Source organism: Fukomys damarensis, unplaced genomic scaffold, assembly GCF_012274545.1.
Source record: "Fukomys damarensis isolate Sample0158 unplaced genomic scaffold, DMR_v1.0_HiC HiC_scaffold_23, whole genome shotgun sequence".
Taxonomy (NCBI): Eukaryota; Metazoa; Chordata; class Mammalia; order Rodentia; family Bathyergidae; genus Fukomys; species Fukomys damarensis.
The window spans coordinates 59,314,318-59,339,709 of NW_022900935.1; the positions used below are offsets into that span (position 1 = coordinate 59,314,318).

The 25,392-nt window shown below is 51.8% G+C and overlaps 1 protein-coding gene across 6 annotated transcripts in view; it reads left to right on the plus strand.

Moving 5' to 3' along the window:
- The window catches only part of Tmem94 (transmembrane protein 94), a 44,837-nt gene that overhangs the window by 13,605 nt on the left and 5,840 nt on the right, over positions 1-25,392 (plus strand). The window contains exons 1-18 of one of the 6 annotated variants that reach the window (XM_010630796.3): positions 6,355-6,453; positions 7,334-7,450; positions 16,701-16,820; positions 17,333-17,460; positions 17,743-17,879; positions 19,399-19,601; positions 19,917-20,068; positions 20,410-20,512; positions 20,683-20,769; positions 21,018-21,134; positions 21,462-21,518; positions 21,789-21,893; positions 22,021-22,185; positions 22,401-22,610; positions 23,343-23,658; positions 23,986-24,159; positions 24,536-24,638; positions 24,731-24,948. In XM_010630796.3, the coding sequence (XP_010629098.1) occupies positions 7,439-7,450; positions 16,701-16,820; positions 17,333-17,460; positions 17,743-17,879; positions 19,399-19,601; positions 19,917-20,068; positions 20,410-20,512; positions 20,683-20,769; positions 21,018-21,134; positions 21,462-21,518; positions 21,789-21,893; positions 22,021-22,185; positions 22,401-22,610; positions 23,343-23,658; positions 23,986-24,159; positions 24,536-24,638; positions 24,731-24,948 (2,407 nt within the window). In that variant the 5' untranslated portion in view covers positions 6,355-6,453; positions 7,334-7,438. Of the gene's footprint in view, positions 1-6,354; positions 6,454-7,333; positions 7,451-10,970; positions 11,293-16,700; positions 16,821-17,332; positions 17,461-17,742; positions 17,880-19,398; positions 19,602-19,916; positions 20,069-20,409; positions 20,513-20,682; positions 20,770-21,017; positions 21,135-21,461; positions 21,519-21,788; positions 21,894-22,020; positions 22,186-22,400; positions 22,611-23,342; positions 23,659-23,985; positions 24,160-24,535; positions 24,639-24,730; positions 24,949-25,392 lie in introns of those variants that run through there. The other 5 variants (XM_010630795.3, XM_010630797.3, XM_010630798.3 and 2 more) reach the window with 5 other exon arrangements.

A 25,392-nucleotide genomic window follows, 5' to 3' on the forward strand; every position in this document is an offset into this window, starting at 1 on the left:
TTCAAGGTCACCCTGTTTTACACAGCAAGACTCAAAAACAAAACAAAACAAAAATCCTGTGTAGTTTTGAATGAGTGATTTCTTCCTGGGATCTGCAGTCTTAGAATCCAGCCAGTCCTGGTTTTCTCCACCTAGGTTTATGGCCTGTGGGTTTGTGAGGTGCACCCCCTCGCCAGGCTTCTCTGTCTATACATTCTAGCCTGTGGCACCCATCCTAGCCAAGGCATGACTTTGCTCATTTTGGTAGATGGAGAAAGCAATCAGACTACTTACTGGTCTGTGGAGTAGAGGTTCAAGCAGTCCCCTGGACTTAATGCCAGCACATTTAGATCCATCTGCTTCTGAAAGCCCAACATGCCTGGCCTGGCTTCGCTCCAGAGGGCAGGCCTCCACGTCTTTCCCTGCCTGAGTTTAAATTTCTCAGGGGGTGTGCCCACACCCTCTCTACGATTATCTCTTAGGGCTGGCTGTCTTTTACCCAGTCACTGTGATAGGGTTAACCCTGGCAACCCTAACATGAAGTTGTTCTGTATCTCAGTTTGAAACATTTAACCCCTTCCCCACATGGCTGATTGAACTCTCAGATATGGCAGGTATTGCACTAGATTTCTTCTCCAGTTCTAGCTCGCTGTATGACAGGAGTCAGTTTCAGAGTAAAACCTCACCTCACCCTATTTTTGCAGTTTACAATAGCCAGGGGCTTTTTCTTGGAACTGCTGGCCTGATCCATTGTTTCTCCCTGGGGCTGCTGACACTCTGGGCTTACATTCTTTCCCCAGGCATTGGCCTTGTCCATGATTAGGTCAGTTGGTTGGTTGGTGCCTCTGCTGCCCCTTGCCAAGGGGAAACTCAACACAGAGTGTGCTCAGAATTGACGGTGGCCGTGGCCAAAGCGTGAAATCCTGAGGGGATGTTTGGACTGTTTGTGGTTTGGGGCTGTTTTTTAATGACACAACTAGTAGCGTTTGCATATAATATAAATGTTACATAAAAGTAATAACAAAGAGTTCATTGCTGGGTTACACGAAATGTGTAAAGCACTTAGCTTTGTAAGGAGCTGTCATACGGGTTTCCAAAGTGTTTGTCACGGGTATCATGTTAAATTCTCACCGCAGTTCCTGCATTCAAATCCTCACTAACATAGGTATTATATCTTTTTTATTTTAGTCATTCTATTGGATGTGTGTTGGTATCTTATTGTTTTTGTTTTGTTTGTTTGTTTTTGATGTACTCAGGTTTGAACCAAGGAAGTGCTGAGCTACAACCCCATTCTTTTTTATTCTTTTGATACAAGGCCTTCCTAAATTGCCCAATTTGGCCTCAAATTTGCAATCCTTTTGCCTCATCCTCAGCAGCTGGGATTAAAGGCACGTGCTAGTGTTACCTACTCTTATTGTGATTTATGCATTTCCTAGCTTATTGTGATTTATGCATTTCCTAGCTCAATAATGATGTTGATCATCTTTTCATATTGACATGCACGTGTGCAAGCATGTGTTCGTGTGTGTGTGTGTGTGTGTGTGTGTGTGTGTTTGTGTGTGTGTGTTAGTTACTGGGGATTGAACCCAGGGCCTTTGCACTGGCCTACATCCCTAGTCTGTTTTCATTTCTGATTTTAAGACAAGGTCGTAAATTGCCCAGGCTGTCCTTGGATTCACAGTCCTTCTGCCTCAGCCTCTTGAATTTGGGATTACAGGCACTTGCTACCATGCCCAGCCATATTGGTATTTGTATATCTTGATTTGTGAAATATCTTTTCAAATCTTTGCCAGCTCTATAATTGTACTATTGGGGCTGGGGGTGTGGCTCAGTGGTACAGCACATAAGGCCGTGGATTCAATCCCCAGCAACATTTAAAAAAAAAATTGGGTTGTTGATCTTAATATTGAGTTATACTACTTTTTCTAATCAAAATATTCTATTGCACATATTTTCTCCTAGTCTCCATCTGCTGTTTTACTTTATGACATCTTTTGTTTTGTTTTTTGGTACTGGGGATCGAACTCAGGTCCTTGCGCTTACAGGGCAGGTGGTGGAACCACTGAGCTAAATCCCCGGCCCTTTATGACATCTTTTGAAGAGTAAAACTTATTTCTTTCCTTTTTTTTTTTTTGAATGGTACTGGGGATTGAACTCAGGTCCCAGCCCTTTGAAATATTTTTTATTTTGAGATAGAGTCTCACTAAGTTGCTAAGTTGCACCTGCTGGGCTAGAATTTGCAGTCCTCTGCCTCAGCCTCCCAGAGCGCTGGAATTACAGAGCTACACCACTATGTCTAGTTTGATGTTCGTCTAAGTTTTGCTTATTTTGCTTTACGTGATGATTTCCTTTATCCACTCATCTGTTGGTGGACACTGCCTAGTTTCATCTCTTGACTATTGTGAATTATGCTGCAGTAAACATGGGTAGGAAGGCATCCGTGTAGTAGTCTGTCTTTAATTCCTTTTAGTTGTATACCAAGGGGTGGTATAGCTAGATTAGATGGTAACTGTTTTTAATTTTTGAGGAACTTCCATAGTGATTTCCGTAAAGGCTGTACTAATTCACACTCCCACCAGCAGTGTAGAAGAGTTCCTTTTCTCCTTTGCATCCTTGCCAGCATTTATTTTTTTCTGCTCTTTTTTTTTTTGTATTGGGGATCAAGGGCTTTCACGGTGAGCTACATCACCAGGTCTTTATGTTTTAATTTTGAGACAAGTTCTCATTAAGTTGCTTGCTTAGTCAAACTGGGCTTAAATTTGCGATCCTCCTTCCTTACTCTCTCCTCCATACCAAGCTTGTTTTCTGTCTTCTTCTTTTTTTTTTTTTTTTTTTTTTTTTTTGGTACCGGGGATTGAACTAGTGCCCTTGCACTTGCAAGGCAGGCCACCGAACCGCTGAGCTAAATCCCCGGCCTGTTTTCTGTCTTCTTAATGACAGCCATCCTGCCTGGAGTGAGATGGAATCTCAATGATTTGCATCTCCCTACTGGCTCAAATGTTTGAACAAATTTTCATATTCTTGTTGGCCACATGTACTTCTTTGAGAAGTGTCTGTTTAATTCATTTGCCCATCTCTTGATTGGGCTATTTGACTTTTTGGTGTTAGTTTTCTTTCAGTTCCTTACATATTATAGATTATTATTCCTTTGTTGGGAGAGCAACTGGCAAAGATTTTTCTCTCATTCTGTAGGCTGCCTCATCACTATATGAGTTATTTCTCATATGAAAATTTTAAATGTGCAGAAAATTTTAAATTTGAGTAGTCTCATTTGTTGATTGTTATTTTTTTCCTGTGCTATTGGAGTCCTATTTCAGGATATCTTTGTGCCTGTGACTTCAAGTATTTTCCGTGTTTTTTCTTCTAGCAGTTTCAAAGTATTGAGTTTTTTTTTTTTTTGAGTCTTACACCTATGTCTTTGATCCATTTTGAGTTGATTTTGGTGTGGGGTAAGAGATAGGAATCTGGTTTCAGTCTTCTACTTACAGATATCCAATTTTCCCAGAACCATTTGTGAGAGAGGCTGTCTTAGTCACTTTGTTGTTGCTGGTGCACAGTACCTGACACCCATAAGTTAAAGAGGAAAGGTTTATTTTGGCTCACAGTTTGTACAGGTTTTAGTTCATCGCCAGCTGCAATCCAGAAAGGACATGGGGAAGGATCTATAGACCATAGCTACTCTCCTCATGACAGCCAGGAAACAGAGTGAAGGGAGGAGCTGGGAAGGGAGATATACCTTTCCAGGACATTCCCACAGTGACCTGCCTTTTCTGATCAGACCTAACAGCAAGTCAGCTATAAAACCCCTATAATCCACCCACTTTCCAAACACATGAGGTTTGGGGGCCATTTCCTTTTCTTGTATTTGTTTGTTTGTTTGGCTTTTTTGAGATGGTCCCACTCTAGCATAGGCTGGCCTTGAACTCACTTCTGTCTTCCTGAGTGCTGGGATTATAGGTGTGAGCTACTACACCTGGATGGGGAGGGGTGGGCATTTAATTAATTAATTAATTTATTTATTTTTTGGGTACCAGGGATTGAACCTGGGTCCTTGCACTTGCAAGGCAGGCAGCAGAACCACTGAACTAAATCCCCAGCCCCAGGCATTTTAGATCTAAATCCTAACAGAAGCTATTTTTTCTCCAGCATGTATTTTTGACTCTTTTATCTAGAATCAGGTGGCAAAAGTTTATGGGTTTCTGTGTACTCCGCTATGTTCCACTGGTCTATGTGTCTAATTCTTTTGCTAGTACCTTGCTGTTTTTGTTATGACTTTGTAGTATGATTTGAAATCTGGTAAGGTGATGCATCCACTTTTTTCTTTTTGTTAGGATTGCATTGGCTATTTTGGATCTTTTCTGTTTCCACATGAATTTAGGATTTTTTTCTTTAGGTCTGTGAAGAATGTTAGAATTTTGATGGGAATTATGTTGAATTTATAGATTGCTTTTGTCAATATGACCAAGTTAAACAATTTTAATTCTGCCAATTCATGAACATGGGAGGGAGGTCTTCCCATTTCCTAGTCTTTTCTTTGATTTCTTTCTTTAGTAGAGGTCTGTAGTTTTCATTGTAGAGATCTTTTACCTCCTTAGTTAGGTTGGTCCTTAATTTTATATTTTTGAAGATATTGTGAATAAAATTGTTTTCCTGAGTTCTTTCTCAGCTTATTCATTATTGGTATACAGAAAAGCTACATGTTTATTTTATTTTATTTTGAGACAGGGTCTCACTGTATAGTTCAGACTGCCCTGGAACTCACTGTGTAGCCCAGGCGATCCTCCTGCCTCAGCCTCCCGAGTGCTGGGATTACAGGCATGCATTACCATGCCCAGCTCTATATGTTGATTTTAGGTCATATATGTATCTTATTAAAATCATCCCTGAGTATTTTATCTTTGTATTATTATTAAAATTTTTATTTTCTAGTATTTCATTACTGTGCAGTATATAAAATAGAATTTATCCTGCATTGTTGTGCCTTTCGTTTCAGTATCCTAACTGTAAATTCTTTGTTTGTTTGTTTGTTTTGAGACAGGGTCTCACTATGTAGTTGAGACTGACCTGGAACTCACTATGTAGCCCATGCTGGTCTCGAACTCACAGTGATCCTCCTGCCTCAGCCTCCCGAGTGCTGGGATTACAGGCGTGTGCCACCACACCCAGCTTCTAACTAAATTCCTTAGGAATTTCTTTTTTCTTTATATATGATCTATTCTTCTGCAAATAAATACATTTTTCCCTAGGTTTTATGTTATTTATTTCTTGTCCTTTCACCTTATCTCTGAACCCTTATTCTTGACCTAGGTGGCATTTGGTTCATATTTGTTTGCTAATAATAATGGCAGTTATTTCTGAGCACCTACCATGTGGTAAATATTGCACTAGGCCCCCTGCACGTACTATTTTATATAATAGTAATAATAATAATGATGTTATTATTATTATTATTTTGAGACAGGGTAGTTCAGACTGGCCTTTAACTCACTATGTAGCCAAGGCTGACCTTGAACTCACAGCAGTCCTCCGACCTCAGTCTACTGAGTGCTGGGATAACAGGCATGTGCTACCATGCCTGCCTATTTTATATAATGCCCCTGAAAAATAGCAGTTGTTGAAGAACAAGAACAGAGGCTCAGAAGGGATACATGATTTCCCAAGATTGCTTGGCATTTGGTGCGCAGCGGACCTGGGATTTGCATCCAGGGATATTTGGCTTTGAAGCCTCTGCTTTTATCTACAGTGGGCCGTGGGCAGAACTGGCCCTTTAAGGAGACTCTGGGGTATCAGGTCCGACTGATGAGAATAGCTCTCTCACCAGAATCCCTTGTATGGGATGATGGGAAAACAGAGACTCTTAGAAAAATGTCATGTTCCTGGCTGCCCTCTGCACTGCTGCAGTTCCAGCTGGCTGAGGAGTTACTTCACTTTTGTCGTGTTGGCGGAAGAAGTTAACAGGCGCAATCCCCATCTGGGTCCTGGTGCCTTTCCCTGTGTGGTGACTACCTCACCCAGGCCCTGCTGGGAAGGGGTATCGGGGGACCTCAGCTGTAATCAGGGCGGGGCAGCCTGAGTCAGTACAGCCTTGGGGGAAGCTATCCGGCTTCTCAGGATCCCATTTCAGTTGGCTGCCAAAGACTGACTGTCACTGTCTTGCAAGGTCACTTCTAGCGTCACTGTCTCTGAGCCTGTGGGGCTGGCTGAGCTTTACGAGCCCTGGCTGAAAGGCAGGGGCAGGGAGAAACTTGGCAGCACAACCAGTGACATCAGCACTGGTGCTGTCTGGGGGAGTCAGATGGGATTTTGGAGAGGAATCAGTGGCTGCAGACCTCGGTCTCCTGGCTGGCCCTCTGGACACTGCTGCTTTGATTGTTTCTCGATAGCTCTTTTATGGGTCACTTCTCCTGGGCTTCAGATTGTCCTCTTAATGAGTGACCTGCTGCAGGCCCCAGAAAGAACTGCCCTCGTTAGCAGGTTAGTGCTTTTACCCAGAGGAGTCACCTGGCACCAAATCAGATTACTCCGTGGCACTCTTTACCCAAACATGCCCTGATCTGAGTCCAGGAAAGTTGTGCTGGCTGTCAGGATGGAAGGGTGAAGGTCGGGACTTGTGTGGGGTGGGTGGGGAGGTTGGCTAATTTTTTTGTTGCTGTTTCTGGGAATTGAACTCAGGGCATGCTAAGCACGAGCTGTACGACTAAACCACACCCCTAGCTCCTGGGCTAATCTTCATTTTCCAGGTAACTAGCCAACTTCTGTCAGGCTGGTCACTGTCAGTCACACTGTTTTGCCCATGCTTGGGGACCTCTGCCCAGATGCCTGCTGGGCGGCCATTACTTGCATGAAAGGCTTGTGGCCCCGTGGGCCTGTGTGTGCTGGCAGTGTGGCACACATTTTCCCAACAAATGGAGAGGGAGCTCGCATCCGTTCCTGACGGCAGCTGTGCCTACTGCGTGTCTCCTGGCATCTCTCTTGTCTTCCCTGCCACTGCCTGAGTATTCCAGTTGCTTCTAGATCTAGGTGACCTTATTGCTAACCTTACCCCTAATTTTAAAAAATGCTGATAAGCTAAGGCTTTTTCTGGCTGCCAGAAACTCACAGTTAACATGACATGTGGAAAACCGTAAAAGCTAAAGGTGAAAGACAGAGCGTGTAGCTCCAGAACGCTGTCCTGGCCTCAGAGGGTGTAAGTCACCCAAAGCTGGCTGCTTGGCGAGCGCTCCTGTAGGTCAGGGCGGCAGGGCAGTGGTAGTTAGGTCCTGTCCCACCCTGTGGCTTACATGGGCCCGTTGTGTTGCATCCTAGTTGCCCAGTCCTGCAATATAACTTACATGATTTTCTCTTCTTTTCCTAGATGCCGTGACTGTGCAGACTTGCTGGGGTTTGTCCATGCTGGGGAGGGACCTTCCTTTCGGGGGTGACCACGTTCATCTGGGCATGCCTGCACTACCCTGGGCCCATGGACTTGAAGGTGAGGAAACATCTAGTGTGCCTTGCTTTGGTGTCATATGGCTGTCCCTGGGGTGTCTCTGGCCCCGTCTAGGTTTGCTAGAAGTCTTCATTTGGTTTTTTTTGTTTTGTTTTGTTTTTTTGGTATTGGCGATCGAACTTGGGTCCTTGTGCTTGCAAGGCAGGCGGTGGAACCACTGAGCTAAATCCCTGACCCTCACCTGGATTTTATATCCAGAGTGAAAGCAGGTGTGGCTCTGAGGCATGGGGATATGACTGTGACTCCTGTGAGGGTCATACTGCTTGTTTGGAAAGGACAAAGGACGAAGGGCAGATCTGTTAATACAACTGCATGGCAGTGGGGTTTCAGATTTGGCTTGGCCCTGAGCCAGTCTTCCACTTCTTGCCCAGAGGTATGCAATTCAGTTTGTTTGCTCTTTGTTAAGGCTGTGCCCCAACTTGTTGAGCCATGTGGAGGGCTCCTGGGCAACCTATCTGTGGGTAGGGACGAGCTTGCTGTCAGCCTCCAAACACAGATGCCTCCTCAGCCGGAGGAAGCAGCCTGGAGGTCCAGACTGCCTGAGAGATTGGCCTGGCCTCCAGCTGTACCATCTTTGGATGGAGGTAGATTTTTCAATCAGAATATTTGTCTCCCATGACAAAGACTGCCCCACCAAAGTCACTGTGTCTCTGTCTCTAGTTTGGCTGCTGACAAAGGGGCAACAGCTCTGTGCTACCTTCTGAACCCTGGAATGTATATGAGGCCTCCCGTCATGCTCCTGCCCAAGGGCCCAGCATCATAGCCTGCCTTGCCTTTTACCTCTGATGTTCTGTAATCTTCTGGGTTTGGGCATGTGTACCATACTGAAGTTGTTCCCTCTAAAAATGCTCCATTCTTTTCCCTAGCAAAGTCCTCTTACCCTTTTTCAAGATCTAGTGCAGCCATTATCTTTGTCAGATAAGTCTTCCAATCTCCAGAGATCCCTGCTCTCAGCATTGATGGTACCTCCACCATCATGCCTGCTATACTCTAAGGAAGCAATGTGTCTCTTTCATTGTATTTCATTATCCCTGGTGCCCAGCACAGAGTCTGGTGTATAGCAGGGGCTTAGAAAATATTTATGGACTTGAACTTCTGGGCAGTGATTTACCTGCCAGAGGGAGCTGTGGGCTTTTGATGGTGCCTGACTGACTGCAGCCTGTTTAGCTCCAGGCTTCCTGTACCTCTGAACCAGCTACACCACAGGCTTGTGGACTTGAACTTGAAACAGGTGTGTTCAGCCTCCTGTTCATAACCACCTCTGGCTCCTCTGTGTCTGTCCTAGCAGTGATTGGCATTGAGGGAAAACTACGCTTACCTCCCTCCTCGCCTGGGTGCAAGGCTGTTCTATACAGCAGTAAATGTTGTGCACTGCTCAGTTCAGGGAGCACCCCTAGAGACTCTGATGTGATCTGCCAGGTGGGGCTGCCTGCCCCCTAAACAGAGGACAGTGTTGTCCTGATTCCAGCCTGTTGCTGAAGCACCAGCGACCAATACTGTGTATTGGGGAAATAGAGTTCTGTGATTGAGGGGGATGGCTTTACCCTAGAGCCTGAGGGAGAAGCCATGGGAACCTGCTGGGTGCCTCTCAGGGCCATTTTTCCTGGAGGATTTTTCTGCATCCTCATCTTGTTGAATAGATGAGTCCTGAACCAGAAAGCCTCATCAATGTCAGCAGCAGCCGTATTCGTGGAATATTGACTTTGGGGAGGTGGCCCCAGGCTCAGAGAGGTTTATAGTCTAGTAGGAATCAGCACAAGCAATTCAGGAATAGGCCCTGATGGAATTTGTACCTGTGTATGTTCCTTTACCCATCAGGGTTTGTATAGATTATCCCGTGGCCCAGGACAGTGGCCCTGTCAGAGGCATCTTGGAGGAGTTGGTATAGTGACAGTTGATGGTCAGGTGGTGTTTGGCTCCGTGACTTGGCCCAGGATCGATTTTGCTATCGCTGGATGATTTCTGGCGCCCAGCTTCCCTCTCTTTCAGACCCACCTGCCCTCAGCCTCCCGTCCAGCCCAGGCAGGATGTGCTGCAGCAGTGGTGGCTTGGGCTCCTGCCCCTGGGATGCTTCTCTTTCCTGTCACTGAAGCAGACCCTGTGTGAGGAGGCAGGAGAGGGAAACGTCTGCATGATACCTGGGACAACCCTTCCATGTTCTCGCCTTCAGGGCCTGCCACAGAGAAGGGCTCAGGAACAGGAGTCCTCCTGGGCCACAGCCTGTGATCCTCACAGTGGCTGGCACAGAAGCTGACCCCGCCCACCTCCCTTTCCTGCTCTCCACAGAAACTTCCTGCCCTTAACCTCTGGACCGCCCCACCCCTCCTTTCTGACCCCATTCAGCTCTGTTTGGCAAGGGCCCCACGGGGAGCTGCCAGAGCAGCTAAGGGGGAGGGGTGAGGCTGGCTGTGCAGACTCCCTCTTCCCTTCTCTGAAGCTCAAGATGTGGTCGTCCAGGAGACTGAGGGCCCTGGAGAAATGCGCTCAGCCTCCAGCCTGCTCTCCAGCTAGGGGACCATTAGGCTATCTCCTGTCCCAGGGGTATTGTAGCCCCATTCTTAGGATGGCCTGGCCATCAACGGAGAAGTCCTGTCCCCTCCCAGTGCCTTGGCCCTTCCTTCTCCCAGGATGCCTGTGGGAACTTTCCTTAGGTCAAATTAATCCCAGAGGCATCCCTGTTTGGTGCCCTGGGAAGTGTGACGTCGGAGCCCCACGTGCTGGCTGCCCCTTTCTGTCCGAGAGTTGAGGGCCCAGGTGTACCCAGGCAGCCCCTGGTCCTGGCAGCTCTTGTCGGGTATGTCTAAATGTGGCTGTTCTCTTTATCCATTGGCTTGCGGGGAGGTGGTCCCTGGCTGGGAGGTGCTGGAATCTTCAAAGACCCCTCCTTTCAGCTGGCTCTGTCCACCGTCACTGGATTCTTCCTTCCTCCAGCTTCCTGGCCCTCTGCTTGGCCTCCTAGAAGTCACTGCTGGAGCCTTCTCAATGGCCAGTGCTCCCCCTCTGCGCAGGATGTGTTGCTATTAATAACATACTACTGTAGTCCCCTTCCCTGCTCCCTGCAGCTCGAAGTGTGGAAGGAGCTGCTTTTGGCTTGTCTCCACGCTGGGATCCTCTGAGTGATTTGAGGAGCTCTCACAGATCGTGGGCTCACCTGCAAGGGGACTGCTAACCTTGTCCAGTGACCTGGGGGCAATGGACAGGTAGTGAGGGAAGAGAATTGGTATTTATGTACCCCAGGGGAATGGCTGGATCCCAGTGGTTGTTGTGCTCAGGTCCCAGGGTCTTTGCAGCTTCTGCCATCTCTCCATCTGTCTGTACTCGAGCTGCACATCCTCCCGCTCCTCACCCTGCAGTGGCTTCCTCTGAACAATGAGCCAAGCTCCTGGACATCTGGCAGAGCACTGGGCAAACTTTCTCCTCTCGGTCCTTTCTCCTTTCCTCCTTCCTGCGGCCCCTCCCTCCCTGCATCCCTCCCTCTCTCCCTCCCTCCCAGGGCTGCTGTTGCAGCCTGCCTCTACTGCCTGCTGTCTCCTCCCTCCCTGAATCTGCGGCGTGACTGGAAATAGGCTGAATTAATCAGCAGATTGAAGCTCTGCTCTGCTGCGCCGCTTCTCAGCAGCACCTTCTCTGCAGCTCCTCCTCACTCACGCGTGTTCCAGCCCTCTCCTGTCTTCTCACACCCTCTCTCTCTGTTCTGCCTCTCCCCTTCTTTCTTGAGGGTGACATTGGAAGTCACCGTAGCTGATCACTCGTGGCTCAGGCTCTGCTCCATGCTCTTTAAGCAGGCAGAACTATGGATGCCTCACCAGGCCAAGCCCAGCACAGTGAGTATGCCAGCTTGGTTTTCTGTTTCTCTTCATGCTTCCTTCCCTGCTTAGTGAGGGAGTCTTTGGGTTCATGGTTGCCAATTGCGTCCTAACGATGAGCAGAATGGGAGGCAGCTAGAATGGGAGGCAGCAGGATCTTGGAAGGAGATTAGGAATGAGAGCCAAAAAACATGTCTTAGAGTTGACAACTGGGTGCCTGAGTTGCCTAGAAGAGGCCTGGTGCCCAGGCCTCCCGGAAAGGCATCCTACCAAGGGATGCTGGGACCCGGGTCCCCAGGCACAGGTAGCAGAAGCCAGTGAAGGGGCTTTTCCTCCCAAACCATACAGATCACCGTGCCAGGAGCCATCAGGGCTGGAATGATTTCTTCCCAAGTGCCGCTGGCTGCAGGACGAGGGGAAGAAAGTGAGTGAGAGGGGCCAAGATATGCTCAAGCCCGGGAAAGTGAGGTAGAGAAGCAGCTTTGCTTTGCCTCTGGTTCACCCGGCTGCAGATGTGTCCCATTGTGTGAGACCCAGAAGTCACTCAGAGTGTGTCTGAATCTCCTCAGTGACTGGGGATTTGTTGAGTTCAGCTTTGAGTCCCCTCTCTGCTTGCCAAGAAGGTTGTGATAGGGGGAACTAGAGAAGGAGCCCCTAAGTGGCCGTCAAGCCTTAGGTCAAGATCTGAATTTATAACTCAGCCTAGGAACCTTGATCCTCTTGTCCCTGATATAAGGAAAACTACTGCTGTGTGAGAGAAGGGGATCTGCAAGGATGGAGGCTGCGGGCAGGGGGCTTCTGCTCTGAGAAACTTGGCTGAGGTGGGTGTGGGAGAGCTCAGGTATCAGCTCTTGGAAGGCTTGTTAGACTCTCCAAGCTTTGCACCTTGGCTGTGACTCCTGCTCAGTGGCAGATCCTTGTGAGTGTGATTTGGAGGACAGAGTTCTTTCACTCCCAAATTCCTGACCCTGCTACAGCACCCTCACCTCGGATGGCAGAACAGAGAGAACAAGCCCAGCTTGCACGGGTGTCAAGACTTCTAGCGTCGAATTATTCTCTCCCTTGGTCCACTTTAGCCTGAGCACTTAGAACAGCAGGCTGGGGCTCGCTCTACCTGGAAAGGTTCAGTGTCCTCCTTCCTGGTCCCTCTGGGGTAGAGTCATTATTCCCGGCCCCAGGAATGTCTCTAGAGCTACCTGGCAGTGGAATGGGGAGGTATTAAAATGTGGGTAGCAGGCAGCATCTCTTGTTACCTTTGGGTACTTAAGGCCAGGTCCAGTCTTTCCTCACCCTTTCCCCACCCTCTAGCAGACATGAAAAGCAGACCTTAGACTACACATGTCTGCTTCGGTCTTATTTCTCAGATAATAGGAACTTGTGAGCATGCCCAGGCACACGGGTTCCCCACTTAACTCTGCTGAGAAAGGCTAGCAGCAGTTGCTCCTCACCCACCTACTCTGAATCCCCCTCAGAAAGCAGGCGATATAACACCAAGCTGCTTAGCTCTGGTCCTTCTGTCACTTGGGGAAAAACTGAGGCGGGATGAGGAAAGGCAGCACTTTGACCCCCGCTGCAGAGGAGTGAGCTGAACAGGCTTGGTTGGCATTTGGATCACTCTGTTGAAGGCTGAGTACTCGCCACAGGGTCAGCCTGTGCGGGCAGGCGCTTCCTTTGGGCGGCATGTAATTACAGAATGGCTTATTTTCTTTCTGTTGTGCTGTCTTTTAATCCCCTGTCTGGAGTCGGGGCCTCCGGCCAGACACAACATGCGGGGGCAGAGGCATACAGACAGCTCTGCAGGTCCTCTGCCCGGGAGCATCTTCCACCCTCTGGCCTGTGCCTCACCCATCTGGAGAGAAACAGGGCACCTGGGGAGGGGAGAGCAAGAGAGCGGTGACGGCTGGACAGCCCAGGTCCTGATGAAGTCATAAGGACAGCCACTGTGCCGTCCCAGGGAGTCAGTGAGTGTCTCGGGCCTGCAGGCCTGGCTGAGGAAGACCGCCCCCGTGCCCCTTTTAGCCTTTTCTCTGCCTCAATGGAAGCTTTCTTTCTCCAATGTGGGGTCCCCATACTGTGCCATGCAGCTTCCCAGGTAGTCCCTGCGCCCTGTGTGGTTTTCCCCAACCCTTCCTTTCTTTCTCCTGTTCAGACTCCTTCTCTTGGGTGTGCAGCCCTTCAGGTCAGCCGGCCGGCCCTTTCTGCCTCCAGCATGTTTTCCCCTTGGTCATTTCTGGAGGTGTGGCCCAGGCCCAGCCATCCTATCCATCTCGTGAGCTCTTAAATCCCTCTGTGGAGAGGAAGGCTGGGCCCGAGGGGAGGAGGCTCAGCATGAGGGAAGGTGCTAGGGGCCTGAGCTTCCCAACGGGCCTCAGATCCTCTTCTTCCCTTACTGGGGTGGAGGTGGGAGGATCTGGCATCACCACTTTGACCCAGTCCTGTAGATATGAGCTCATGGGCTCCTCTTCCCTTCTCTTGTGTCTTTCTCCATTTGAGCCTCCCTGAAGTCCTCCTCCTCCCATGTCAGAAGCTCTGGGAGGCTGTGGACAGACTTAGCTTGCCTGATATTCATTTGTCCTATACCATCTGAGGAAGCCTAGGATCCTGCAGAGGGAGGTGGGTGCTTTGGAATACAGTGTTTACCAGGCTGCATTATAGGTTTCCTGCCCAGAGGCCATTTCTTCCTGAGCTAAAATAACTGGTCTATCCCCAGTGGGACGAAGCAACTCTTATCTCCATAATCCACCAAAGCCACAGTAGAGAACAGGATTAGGTGAGATTTAGGTTAGGGTGCTGGAAATCTTGGGACTGAGCCCATTCTGGAAACCAAGGCAGCTGGCGGCAGATGACACTAGGGCTCCACTCAAGTGTGTGGCGCTGGGACCCTGTAGCCCCTTAGAGTTGTGGGGGTGCCCAGGCCAGACAGCCAGAGAAGAGGCGCCTGTGGAAACAGGCAGAGATGAGAAAGTGCAGAACATCATCAGGCCAAGCCAGCACAGGCCCCTGGGGAGGGCAGATCTGTGGGTCATCCGAGTGAGGGGAGCAGAGGGGAGGACAGGGGATCAGGTGACATGGTGGCCCAGCACCACAGCTGGGGTCTGGAGTCCTCAGTAGATAGCCCTGAGTTCCTTTCTGGTGCCTCAGATCTAGGAATCAGCTGCTCTTACTCAGGAACTTTTCCTTATGGAAGTTTGCATCGTTGAGGTGGAAAGACGCCACTGCCTCTTGGGGCAGGGGAGGCATTGTTCGTCTTTGCACCCCATGACCCGGGATTTGTGCATCACATTCATCCTTGCATCAGCTAAACCCATGGAGGTTTTGATTCAGCAGGCCTAGGCCAGGACCTGGACAGGCAAGGTTTTAAATACTCCAGATGATGTTACTGTAGATTTTGGGTTGACAGCCAGCTGGCTATTTGTCACCACAGCTAGCTGGCATGGACGGGGATGGTCCTAGGTGACTCGGGAGCCAGACGTGTTGCCTTGAGGGACCTCACAGCCAGGCTGCTCCTTGTTGAGACTCTCCCCCTCCTAGCTCCCCCTTCTTGGACTCTAGCCCTTCATTTCCCTCTGTCTGTCCCGCAGCCCCTCCTGAGGCCATTTGCCAACTGTTGTATATTTCCGGCGTGATCTCAGCCATAGTCGTGGACACACCTACCACCAATATACTTGCAACTCCTACATTTCACCCCCAGCCTGACCTCTGCTCATAGACCCGTGACCTGCCTCTCGGCTGTTTTTGCAGGAAATGGGAGTCAGGATGTCGAAACCCAAACTCGCCCCCAACTCCCTGCCAGAGTCACCCTTCCTCCCAAACTACCACTTACCCAGTGGCCTCTGCAGTATCCCAGTCTCTGGCTTTCCCTGCCCTGCTCCATGCTGCCCTTTCCACTCGCAGCCTCTACCTTCTGCAGGGTAACACCCCATGCAGACACCCCAGCCAGGGTAAGTGCCGCATCAGCTGACACCCTTTCCCTTTACAGTCTGCCAGTTCTGTGAGGCTCATGGGGACCTGTGATCTCCCAGCCCCCTGCTGTGCCTCCTCAGGCCTTGCTACTCCAGCTGGAATACTAATGCCCTGCCAGGAAACACTTGCCATCCTAGTCAACTCTTGCTTCTTCAAGACAACCCAAAATGTCACCTCCTCTGGGACATTTTCCCAAAACCCAGGGCTGCACTTCAGGGAGAGGTTTTGTATTCTGATGGCTCCTCGGCAACTTGGCTCTCAGCCTGCATCTTACGGTGTTATGATTATAGATTTACATGTCTGGCTGTCCCGCTAGACTGGAAATTACTTGAAAACAGGTACTGAGTTCTACCATCTTCACGTGCCCTCCCCATGAAACCACTAAAGATGGTGCCTGCCTCATATGAGCTGAGTGAATACCTGCTGAATGAGTGAATAAATGAACCTGCAAGTAGCTTCACTGATCCTAAAAACACGTCAGTCAAAAAACAAAACAAAATAAACAAAAAAGCAAAGCAACAAGAACAACAAAATAAAAAAGAGGATTGGGAGCTCAATCCCTGTCTATGGGATGCAAAGACAGTGGTCCCCCACGAGGCAGGCCCTGAAGAAGCAGCCAGTCTTTCCTTCTCGAGATGCGCTTCCATCAGGAAAAGTTGCTGAGATGGATGGATGGATGGATGGATGGGCTGAGGGTAGACTGAGGGTGCAGCAGTAGTTCAGCATGCGTGAGGTCCTGGGTTCTGTGGCAAGTGCTGCAAAAAAGAAAAGAGGAAAAGCAGTTCTAAAAGATTGGAAACTTTGGATCGGGGATTTAGCTCAGTGGTTCCAGTGTCTGCCTGGCAAGCGCAAGGTCCCGAGTTTGATCCATGGTACCCCCAAAAAATAAATAAATAAAAAATAAGTGCCTGGCACCTTTGAGGTCAGTGGAGACATAGGTGATGAGAACAGGCTGAGTGGCAGCAGGTGGAGAGGTAAGTGAAAGGCAAGTTAGAAAACACCGAGTAGAGAAAGTGTGCGTGTGTGTGTGTGTGTGTGTGTGTGTTTTGGTACTGGGGATAGAACTCAGGACGTTGTACTTGCGGGGCAGGCAGCGGAACCACTGAGATAAATCCCTGGCCCGAGAAATTGGTTTTTTTTTGTTTGTTTTTTGTACAGGGGATTGAAGTTGGGGCCTTGCTCTTGTGAGGCAGGAGGTGGCCACCACTGAGCTAAATCCCTGACCCTTTTGTTTTTAAAACTTGGCTTTAAAGGGTACAGGTCTGTGCCCTTGAATGTCTTTAAATTTGGGGGCGATTTCACTATAGATACTCCCTGAGGGTGAAGAGCTTGGGGAGGGAGGGAGGTAAAGGGCAAGCAGGGACTTGGGTGGACAGAAGGGAGGGTCCAGCCCTCACTGGATGCCCCATCTGCGCAGGGACACAGGACCCAGGGACATGCTGATCACATATGTTTCTCTGCAGGGCGAGCCCCCCTTGGCCCTGGGCCTGTCCACATGGAAGGCCCTGAGTGTCCTGAAGGAGCAACTGGAGGCCGTGTTAGAGGGACACCTCAAAGAGCGGAAGAAACGACTTACATGGAAGGTGAAGGTTCTTCACAGGCATCCAGAGCCTGGGTGGGATGGGAAAGAAGCTCAGGAGGCCCCTTCTTGGGGCTGCGATGTGCCCTGTCCACCTGGGTAGTGGGAGACCCAAGCAAGGCATATGAATGGTCAGATGGAGCTGGGTGCGGTGGTGCACACCTGTAATTGCAGTACTCTGGGAGGCTAAGGTAGGATGATCACAAGTTCAAGACCAGCTTGGGCAGCTTAGTGACTCAGTGAGACTCTGTCTCAAAATAAAAAATGGAAAAAGGGCTGGTGATATGGCTCAGTGTGAATGCCCTGGGTTCATTCCCCTGTGGTGCAAAGAGGGAAAAAAAGAAAAAGGAAGTCGAGATTCCTTCTCAGAGGAGCCCAACATACTGGACCCCAGCCAAGGTCAAAGGGATTGGACCAAGATAGCCATGGGGACTCACTGGGGCGGTGAGGGGCAGGGGAACCCGGCAGATGAGAGCTGGACGGGTCACCCACTGCCTTTCTGCCGTTAACCCCCAGGAGGTTTGGAGAAGCAGCTTCCTGCACCACAGTAACCGCTGCTCCTGTTTCCACTGGCCTGGGGCCTCGCTCATGCTGCTGGCTGTGCTGCTGCTACTGGGCTGCTGTGGGGGCCAGCCGGCTGGGAGGTAAACAGGGCCCCACAGACTTCTGCCAGTGCCCCACCCTATCTCCCTGGGACACTCCAAGGCTCTGAAGAGGCTGCTGTCCCTGAGCTGTTGCCACAGTGGGCTACTACTGGGTGTGTGAGGCTCTTCTTGGTCCCTTGAGTCCCCTGACTCAGGAACCAGGTGAGACACTCTTTCCAGAAAGGACTGGCTGGAAAGGGGGTGTCTTGGACCTGGGGGCTGGGTAGGGTGAGGGTCTTTACTTCCTGGAATTACACCCCACACCCTGCATCCCAACACTAGCCATGGGGTGGAGCTGGTCAATGCCTCTGCCCTCTTCCTGCTGCTGCTTCTCAACCTCATCCTCATTGGGCGGCAAGATCGGCTGAAGCGCCACGAGGTGGAGCACAGGCTCCGGGGGATCATTGACCAAATCCAAGGTGAGGCAAGAGCCAGGTGTGTCAGTGGGAAAGGCGCCCTGTGATGTGTCAGAACCCTGAGACTCCCTGCCAGTGCCCAGCATCTGGGGATGGCCTACGGTCAGCGTTCCAGGGGCCATCGTACTCGGCAGAGCTGGAAGGATGTCTTGCCCTCTCCTGAGCAGGGCAGTGAGGACTGTGGGATAGCTGCGGGCACCTAGGCAGTGGCCTGGGAAGACAGGAAGCTGATGGTGGCACCGTGGGCTTACGAGCTTGCAAATGTTGGGAGACAGAGAAGATCCTGTCTCTTGACAGAAGGGCAGTTGAGATGTCCTCTTCCGTGTCTGTCTGGTCTGGGGAAAAGGTGGGAAGGTAGACCAGGGCCCCTGAGATGCCTGCATTAATCAGGGTTGGGCAAGGAGTTGGGAGTTCAAAATTAGTATCCCATTGCCTAAAGGAGCGAGCCATTGCTCACTCCTGTCTAGCTGGCACTTATTAAGCTGCAGCTATTGATCATTACATTGGGCTCTTTGGAGAGACTGTGGTTCCTGCTTTCCAAGGGCACATGGTGGTGTCAGAGGAGCAGCCCTTGCTCCAGGCCTTTCTTTGACAGTGCCAGGCAGTGGATGTTCAAGGGCTAGGTGAGAATTTGCTCGTTCTGAAATGATTAATTGCAATCATAAGCTGGGGCCTGGGAGTACAATGATAGCTGAGAATGATGTGCCTTGCTCTCCAGGAGCTTAGTCTCTTGCTCAGGAACCATCAGTGGCTCCCTCTTGCTCCTCCAAGCTATCTCAGTTTCTGCCAGTGGCTTCCCAGTGTCCCCTCCCCAGGCTCTGACCTTCCTGTCCAGCCTCTCTTCTTCTTACTATTCACCCTCCCATTAGAGCTACTCATTCTCCCTAGACCCTCTGAACCAACATCCTCTGTGCCTCTGACCTATTCTTCTCTGCCTAGTGAGCTCCCTCATTCACCTCTGGTGGACAAATCTTTTTTTTTTTTTTGATACTGGGGATTGAACTTGGGCGATGGAACCACTGAGCTAAATCCCTGGCTCTTTGGTGGACAAAATCTTTACCAGTCTTCCTGGCTATTCCCACATGCTCCCTTTCCCCAGAAGCCCTGGCAGATAGGTTTGCTCCCCATTCCATACTCCTTGTGGTGCTTTGTTAACCCACTTAGCAAATATTTGCCTGGTTTGCAGTTGTCTGGCCAAGCACCTCCTTTCCCCACTGTGCAGTAACTCCGCAAGGGCAGGGACCGTGCTGTCTGTGCCTTGTACCCCTCACAGCCCCTCCGCAAAGTGTGAAGTGTATTGGAGTGGAAAGGGAGGGGGTACAATGATAAAGTCTTCAGAGGATGAGAGCAGGTAGAAGTGCCTGGGCTAGAGCCGCTAGGGATGGCTTCACAGGGGAGGCATCACTGGAACAGGGAAGCATTTGAATAATTGGTGTGGGTACGAGAAAGGAGGTGGTGTCCCTTGGTGTGTGCTGGGCTGACTGGAGGGTGAGAAGTTTGTTTCTCTTTCCTTTCTCATCAGATGCCCTCAGGAACGGAAAGGAGATCAAGTGGCCGAATGCCATGTATCCAGACCTCCACATGCCATTTGCTCCATCCTGGTCCCTGCACTGGGCCTACAGAGACGGCCACCTGGTCAACTTGCCAGTTAGCCTGTTGGTAGAAGGGGACATCATAGCCCTGAGACCTGGCCAGGAATCCTTTGCCTCCTTGAGAGGGATCAAGGTAGCTGGAGGCTGCTCTTCTTTCTGGGAACTGCTGGGGGAACATCTGAAGGCCTTTGGGGGCGCCCAGGGCTCATCCTGAAGCTTTCTGGCCAGTCAGTGGGCTTTGAAAGAGTTCTCGGACAGAGCTGGAACCTCCTCTTCCTCGTGCTGCTCTTTCTCCTCTCGAATCCTAATCTTACAGGCCCTACCCCGATGGTCTCTTTGGCAGTGGATGGCCTCTGACCCCTGGATCTGTCTCCACTTAGCTGGCACTGTCCAGGAAGTGCGGCCTTGACAGCCCTTTCCTTCCTCTCGCCTCTCTTCATGCTGACAGGATGACGAGCACATCGTCCTAGAGCCGGGAGACCTGTTCCCTCCTTTCTCTCCGCCACCCTCGCCCCGAGGAGAGGTGAAGAAAGGGCCACAGAGCCCTCAGCAACACCGGCTCTTCCGTGTCCTGGAGACTCCTGTGATCGACAACATCAGGTTGGGAAGGGTGCCATCCTCCTCCTCCTTCCCGTGCTGTCCTCTCCCCCAGCCTTCGCGGAGGCGGTCTGAGAGCAGGCCCCTCCTCAGGATCTTCTCAGTCTGGTGGAGGAGTTTTTAGGCCGAATGGCAGCCCCCACCCGGTCTGCTCTGAGGATCCAGCTCTGGAGATGGTTGCAGGCACCTGCCTGCCCCACCTGCAAAGGCCAGGGCAGACCAGGGAGTTTGAGGACTCCACAGTGCTCGGTGAACCCTGGCTGGTTGCGAGGCCCAGAGACTTTGCAAAGCACAGGATTCTGACCTTTTCCTCCTTTGGAGCCGAGCGTTGTCTCTTTCTGCAGATGGTGTCTGGACATGTCCGTGTCCCGCCCAGTCACTGCTCTGGACAACGAGAGGTTCACAGTGCAGTCAGTGATGCTGCACTATGCGGTGCCCGTGGTCCTGGTGCGTGAGTGGGGCCGTGGGGCAGGGGAGAGGGCCAGACATGGGGGGCCTTGGGGCCAGAGCCAGTTGGGCTAGGGAGCAAGCAGAGGGCCCGGCGTGAGCCTGCCAGGGAGCTTAGAGGCTGACCCTCCCCAGGGAGGGGCTGAGGCTGCACCCTGCTGTCCCTGCAGGCTGGCTTTCTCATCACCAATGCCCTGCGCTTCATGCTCAGTGCCCCCGGGGTCATGTCCTGGCAGTATACTCTCCTCCAGCTCCAGGCAAGTTCGGCTCTTTCTTCTCCGTTGTGCTTCTCTCACCCATGGGGCCTCTCATTGCTCCTCTCCACAGCGCAGAGTCTCCCCAGGCTTCAGCTTAAGAATTCCTTCGTCCCCTCCTTCCCTTCCTGCCCCTGGAAAGCTGTCCTTTCCACCCAGGGGAGGGCCACATGGCAGGGCAGCTCTCCTCTTCTCCCTGCTGGGCCAGCCAGCAGCTCCTCGGGAGCCTCCTGTGATCCACTCCTTCCCAGGTGAATGGCCTGCTGCCCATCCTCCCCCTGCTCTTCCCAGTCCTCTGGGTCCTGGCCACTGCCTGTGGAGAAGCTCGTGTCCTGGCACAGATGAGCAAGGCCTCACCCAGCTCCCTGGTAGGTTGTTCCAAGGCATATGGGGGACAGACGCAGGAACAAAATGAGGGACCTCGCCGACCTGGCGAAGGAGGGGCAGAACCCAGCCCCACCTTGGGGCTGCATATTTGAGGCCCTGGATAGCTCTCCAAGGCTCTGGCTCTTTCCGTTTCAGACCTCTAGGCCAGGCCAGGGTGACAGTGGCGCCTTCCTGACTCCTACCAGTGGGGAGTCAGGACTGCCAGGTGCCTTTTCATAAAGGGGATGGGGCCGGGGGTCTCCATCCTGCCAGTGTGGAAGCCCTGTGAGGTCAGGCTTTCCTCATCCAGGCCCTCTTCCTTTGTGCAGCTAGCCAAGTTCTCAGAGGACACTCTCAGCAGCTACACGGACGCTGTCTCTTCCAAGGTACACTGTGATAGATTCTACCTCTGTCCTAGAACCCTCTGACCCTATTTATGGCCTTGAGTCTCCTGCCAGGCTCTTGTGCTCCATCCCCACCCACCCACTGAATATGGGCATTACCCAGGCCTGATCCCGTGACACCTGACACCATGCCTCAGAACCCCAGCTTTGAGGTGCTCCCCGGACTTTTCCCCAATTTGGGTCTCAGAGGCAGTCTCTAGGGAGATAAGACTATGCCCCAGATGGCCTCCCAGACTCTCTCTCTCCTACCAGGAAATGCTGCGCTGTATTTGGGGCCACTTCCTGAGGGTGATCCAGGGGACGTCACCGACACTGAGCCACAGCGCCAGCCTGCTGCACAGCTTGGGCTCCGTCACGGTAAGGGTGGCCCCGCAGAGAAGAGGCACCTGTCACTCCAGGCCTGCTGTCCATCTACCATTTGAGTGGCCCCTGGGTGGTTGGGCCACCGCCAAGGCCTTTCCAGCGCTGGCCTCACTCCTTGCAGGTCCTGTGCTGTGTAGACAAACAGGGGATCCTGTCCTGGCCAAATCCCAGCCCAGAGACTGTGCTCTTCTTCAGTGGGAAGGTGGAGCCCCCTCACAGCAGCCACGAGGACCTCACGGATGATCTGTCCACCCGCTCCTTCTGCCATCCTGAGGTAGAGGAGGAGGTATGGCTGGCTCCCACAGGCCGACTGAGCCAAGCCGCTTAGCTGTGGAGCCTGGCCTGTGGCCTTGGGAGGGTGAGAGTCAGGGAGAAGGAGGGGATTCAACACCTCTGGGAGCTGCCTCTGAGCAGTTGCGGTGAAGCCACGGGACAAGGCGGTGAGGGGCCCAGAACTGCTCCATCTCCCTGGTCCTAGGCCTGCACTCCTGTTCTCCTCAGCCCCATGAACGAGATGCCCTCCTGGCTGGCTCCTTGAACAATACCCTGCACCTTTCCAACGAGCAGGAGCGTGGCGACTGGCCTGGTGATGGTCCCAAGCCCCCCGAGCCCTACTCTCACCGCAAAGTGCACGGCCGCAGCAAACACCCGTCTGGCTCCAACGTGAGCTTCAGCAGGGACACTGAGGGTGGAGAGGAACAGCCTAGCAAGGTGAGAGAAAGGCAGGGTGGAAAGGCCCCCTGGTCCACCACAGACTGTCCTGTCCGCACCTTCTAAAGGGAGCCTGAATCAGCAGGATCTAAGACAGCAGAAATTGCCGGGTGCAGTGGTACATACTTGTGATCGCAGCTACTCAGAAAGCTGAGGCAGGCAGGTTGCAAGTTTGAGGCCAGCCTGGGTATTTTAGTGAGACCCTGTCTCAGGAGAAAGTAAAAAGGCTGCTGATGTAGCTCTGTGGTAGAGTGCTTGCCTAGTATGCATGAGGCCCCGAGTTCAGTCTCCAGTACTGTTAAAGAAAGGAAGAAAGGAAAGAAAAGAAAAGAATTCAGAGGTCACATACAGAGCCCTCCCGCTCCCCTGGCTTGGCAGCCTCTTGAGGTTCAGCCTGAGTCTCTTCTATAAAGTGGGCGCCACCCCCTCCAGTTCTCACTGATGGCCGCTGCCCTAACAGAACCTTCCAAGCACACAAAGCCGCAGCTCCCTCGCTGGTACTGTCCTGTGGCTAAAAAAAGACCTCTTATTGTTCTCTGCCTGTGTGCCTGTCACTCCTTATCAGTATTGCCAGTGTTGCCAATGTCACCGCGTGTAGATCCTAGAGAAAGGACCCCGAGGACAGGAATGGGCCCGCGGGGACACCTGCACCCCTCCCAGGATGGTGCCCCTCCTTGCAGAGCCAGCCTCGGGCAACAGCCTGACCTCCAGCCCTGCCCCATGTTTCCCCAGGCCCAGCCCGGGACCGAGGGTGAACCCTATGAGGCGGAGGACTTCGTGTGTGACTACCACCTGGAGATGCTGAGCCTGTCCCAGGACCAGCAGAACCCCTCCTGCATCCAGTTCGATGATTCCAACTGGCAGCTCCACCTCACCTCCCTCAAGCCCCTGGGCCTCAACGTGCTGCTGAACCTGTGTAATGCCAGTGTCACTGAGCGTCTGTGCCGCTTCTCCGACCACCTGTGCAACATCGCCCTGCAGGAGAGCCATAGCGCAGTGCTTCCCGTGCACGTGCCCTGGGGCCTCTGCGAGCTGGCCCGCCTCATCGGTATGGCTGTGACAGTGGTGGTAGCAGCAGCAGGGCAGAGTTGGCTGGGTAGCAACTGACCCCAGCACTGTCTCCAGACAGACCGGACGCTGGCACTGCCCTTGCTTGTCAGGAGCACCCAGCATTCTTCCAGCTTGGGACAGTCTGTCTTTAGCCAGCCACTGTGGTGTGTGATAAAGCTTCCTAGTCTGGAAGACACCTGAGCTTTGGGATGGAAACGTGGAAGAAGCTGGCCAGATGGACTAGATTCTGTCAGTGCCAGGGGACTGAGGTGGCCTGTGGTGCAAGCCCTTGCCGAGTGGCCCTGAGTCCCATGTTCATCTGCAGGCTTCACGCCGGGAGCCAAGGAGCTCTTCAAGCAGGAGAACCACCTGGCGCTCTACCGCCTCCCCAGTGCCGAGACCATGAAGGAGACCTCACTGGGACGGCTGTCCTGTGTCACCAAGCGGCGCCCTCCCCTCAGCCACATGATCAGCCTCTTCATCAAGGACACTGCCACCAGTAAGCCTTGTGCCAGCTCCGCTGGTCTAGCCAAACCTGCCAGAGCCCGGTGGGTGGGAGGCTCTGTTCTGCCCCATTCATTCTGGGAAGGCCGAACAGTAGACCGCTTCCTGAGTCCTTCAGTGTGGCAGGGACTGGGCTTGGGGACTAGGGCCACAAGGGTGGGATTGTCCAAAGGACAGGAAATATAGTGTCTATGTGACCGGCTCAGTGGAGTTCCATAGTAGCTTGCTTACTGTGAGGCCTGGGAGCCCCTTCTCTGTCAGAGCCTCCTTGGCACCCTTCTCAATGCTGGCAACATGCCACTTGTTAGGTCAGAAGCAGGGCAGGAGCTTTGTAGGGCCCTCCTGGTTGGGCTTCTCTATCTTTTCCCTAGGCACAGAGCAGATGCTGTCCCATGGCACAGCTGATGTGGTCTTGGAGGCCTGCACAGACTTCTGGGATGGAGCCGACATCTACCCTCTTTCGGGTTCTGACAGGTGGGTGAGGAGTTTGCCAGTCGACCTGCCTGTCTCATAGTCACAGGACATCTCAGGCCCAGTCACTTCACCCCACTCTGCTTCCCTGGCAGAAAGAAAGTGCTGGATTTCTACCAGCGAGCCTGCCTGTCTGGTTATTGCTCTGCCTTCGCCTACAAGCCTATGAACTGTGCCCTGTCCTCTCAGCTGAATGGCAAGTGCATCGAGCTGGTGCAGATGCCCGGCCAGGGCAGCATCTTCACCATGTGTGAGCTGCCTAGCACTGTCCCTATCAAGCAGAATGTCCGCCGCAACAGCTGGAGCTCTGATGGTATCGTGTGCTACCCACTGGCTGGGGCTGGGGCTGGGGCTCCCAGGGGCCAGGAGTCCAGGAACAGGAGGGCTTTCAGACGGCAAGGGCTTTGCTTGAAGCAAAAGGTACCCCAGGCCCATATAGGAGCTAGGATGCCAGCCTGGCCCTCCCTAGCTGGTGATGTGGTAATCCCCGGTTTTCACATATACAAATTGGTGCTTACTCTGTCCACTTCACAGGTTGGTTGTGATGTTCAAGGGGGTTAATGTACACAGAAGTGCTTTCTGTTCCAGTATTCTGGGAGGGTGAGGCAGGAGGATCACAAATTTGAGCCCAGACTAGACAACTTAGTGAAACCTACCTTAAAAAAATATATAATAAAGGGCTAGGAATATAGATCAGTGTGAATGCCCTGGGTTCAATCTCTAGTACCAGCAAAAAAAAAAAAAAAAAAAAAAAAAA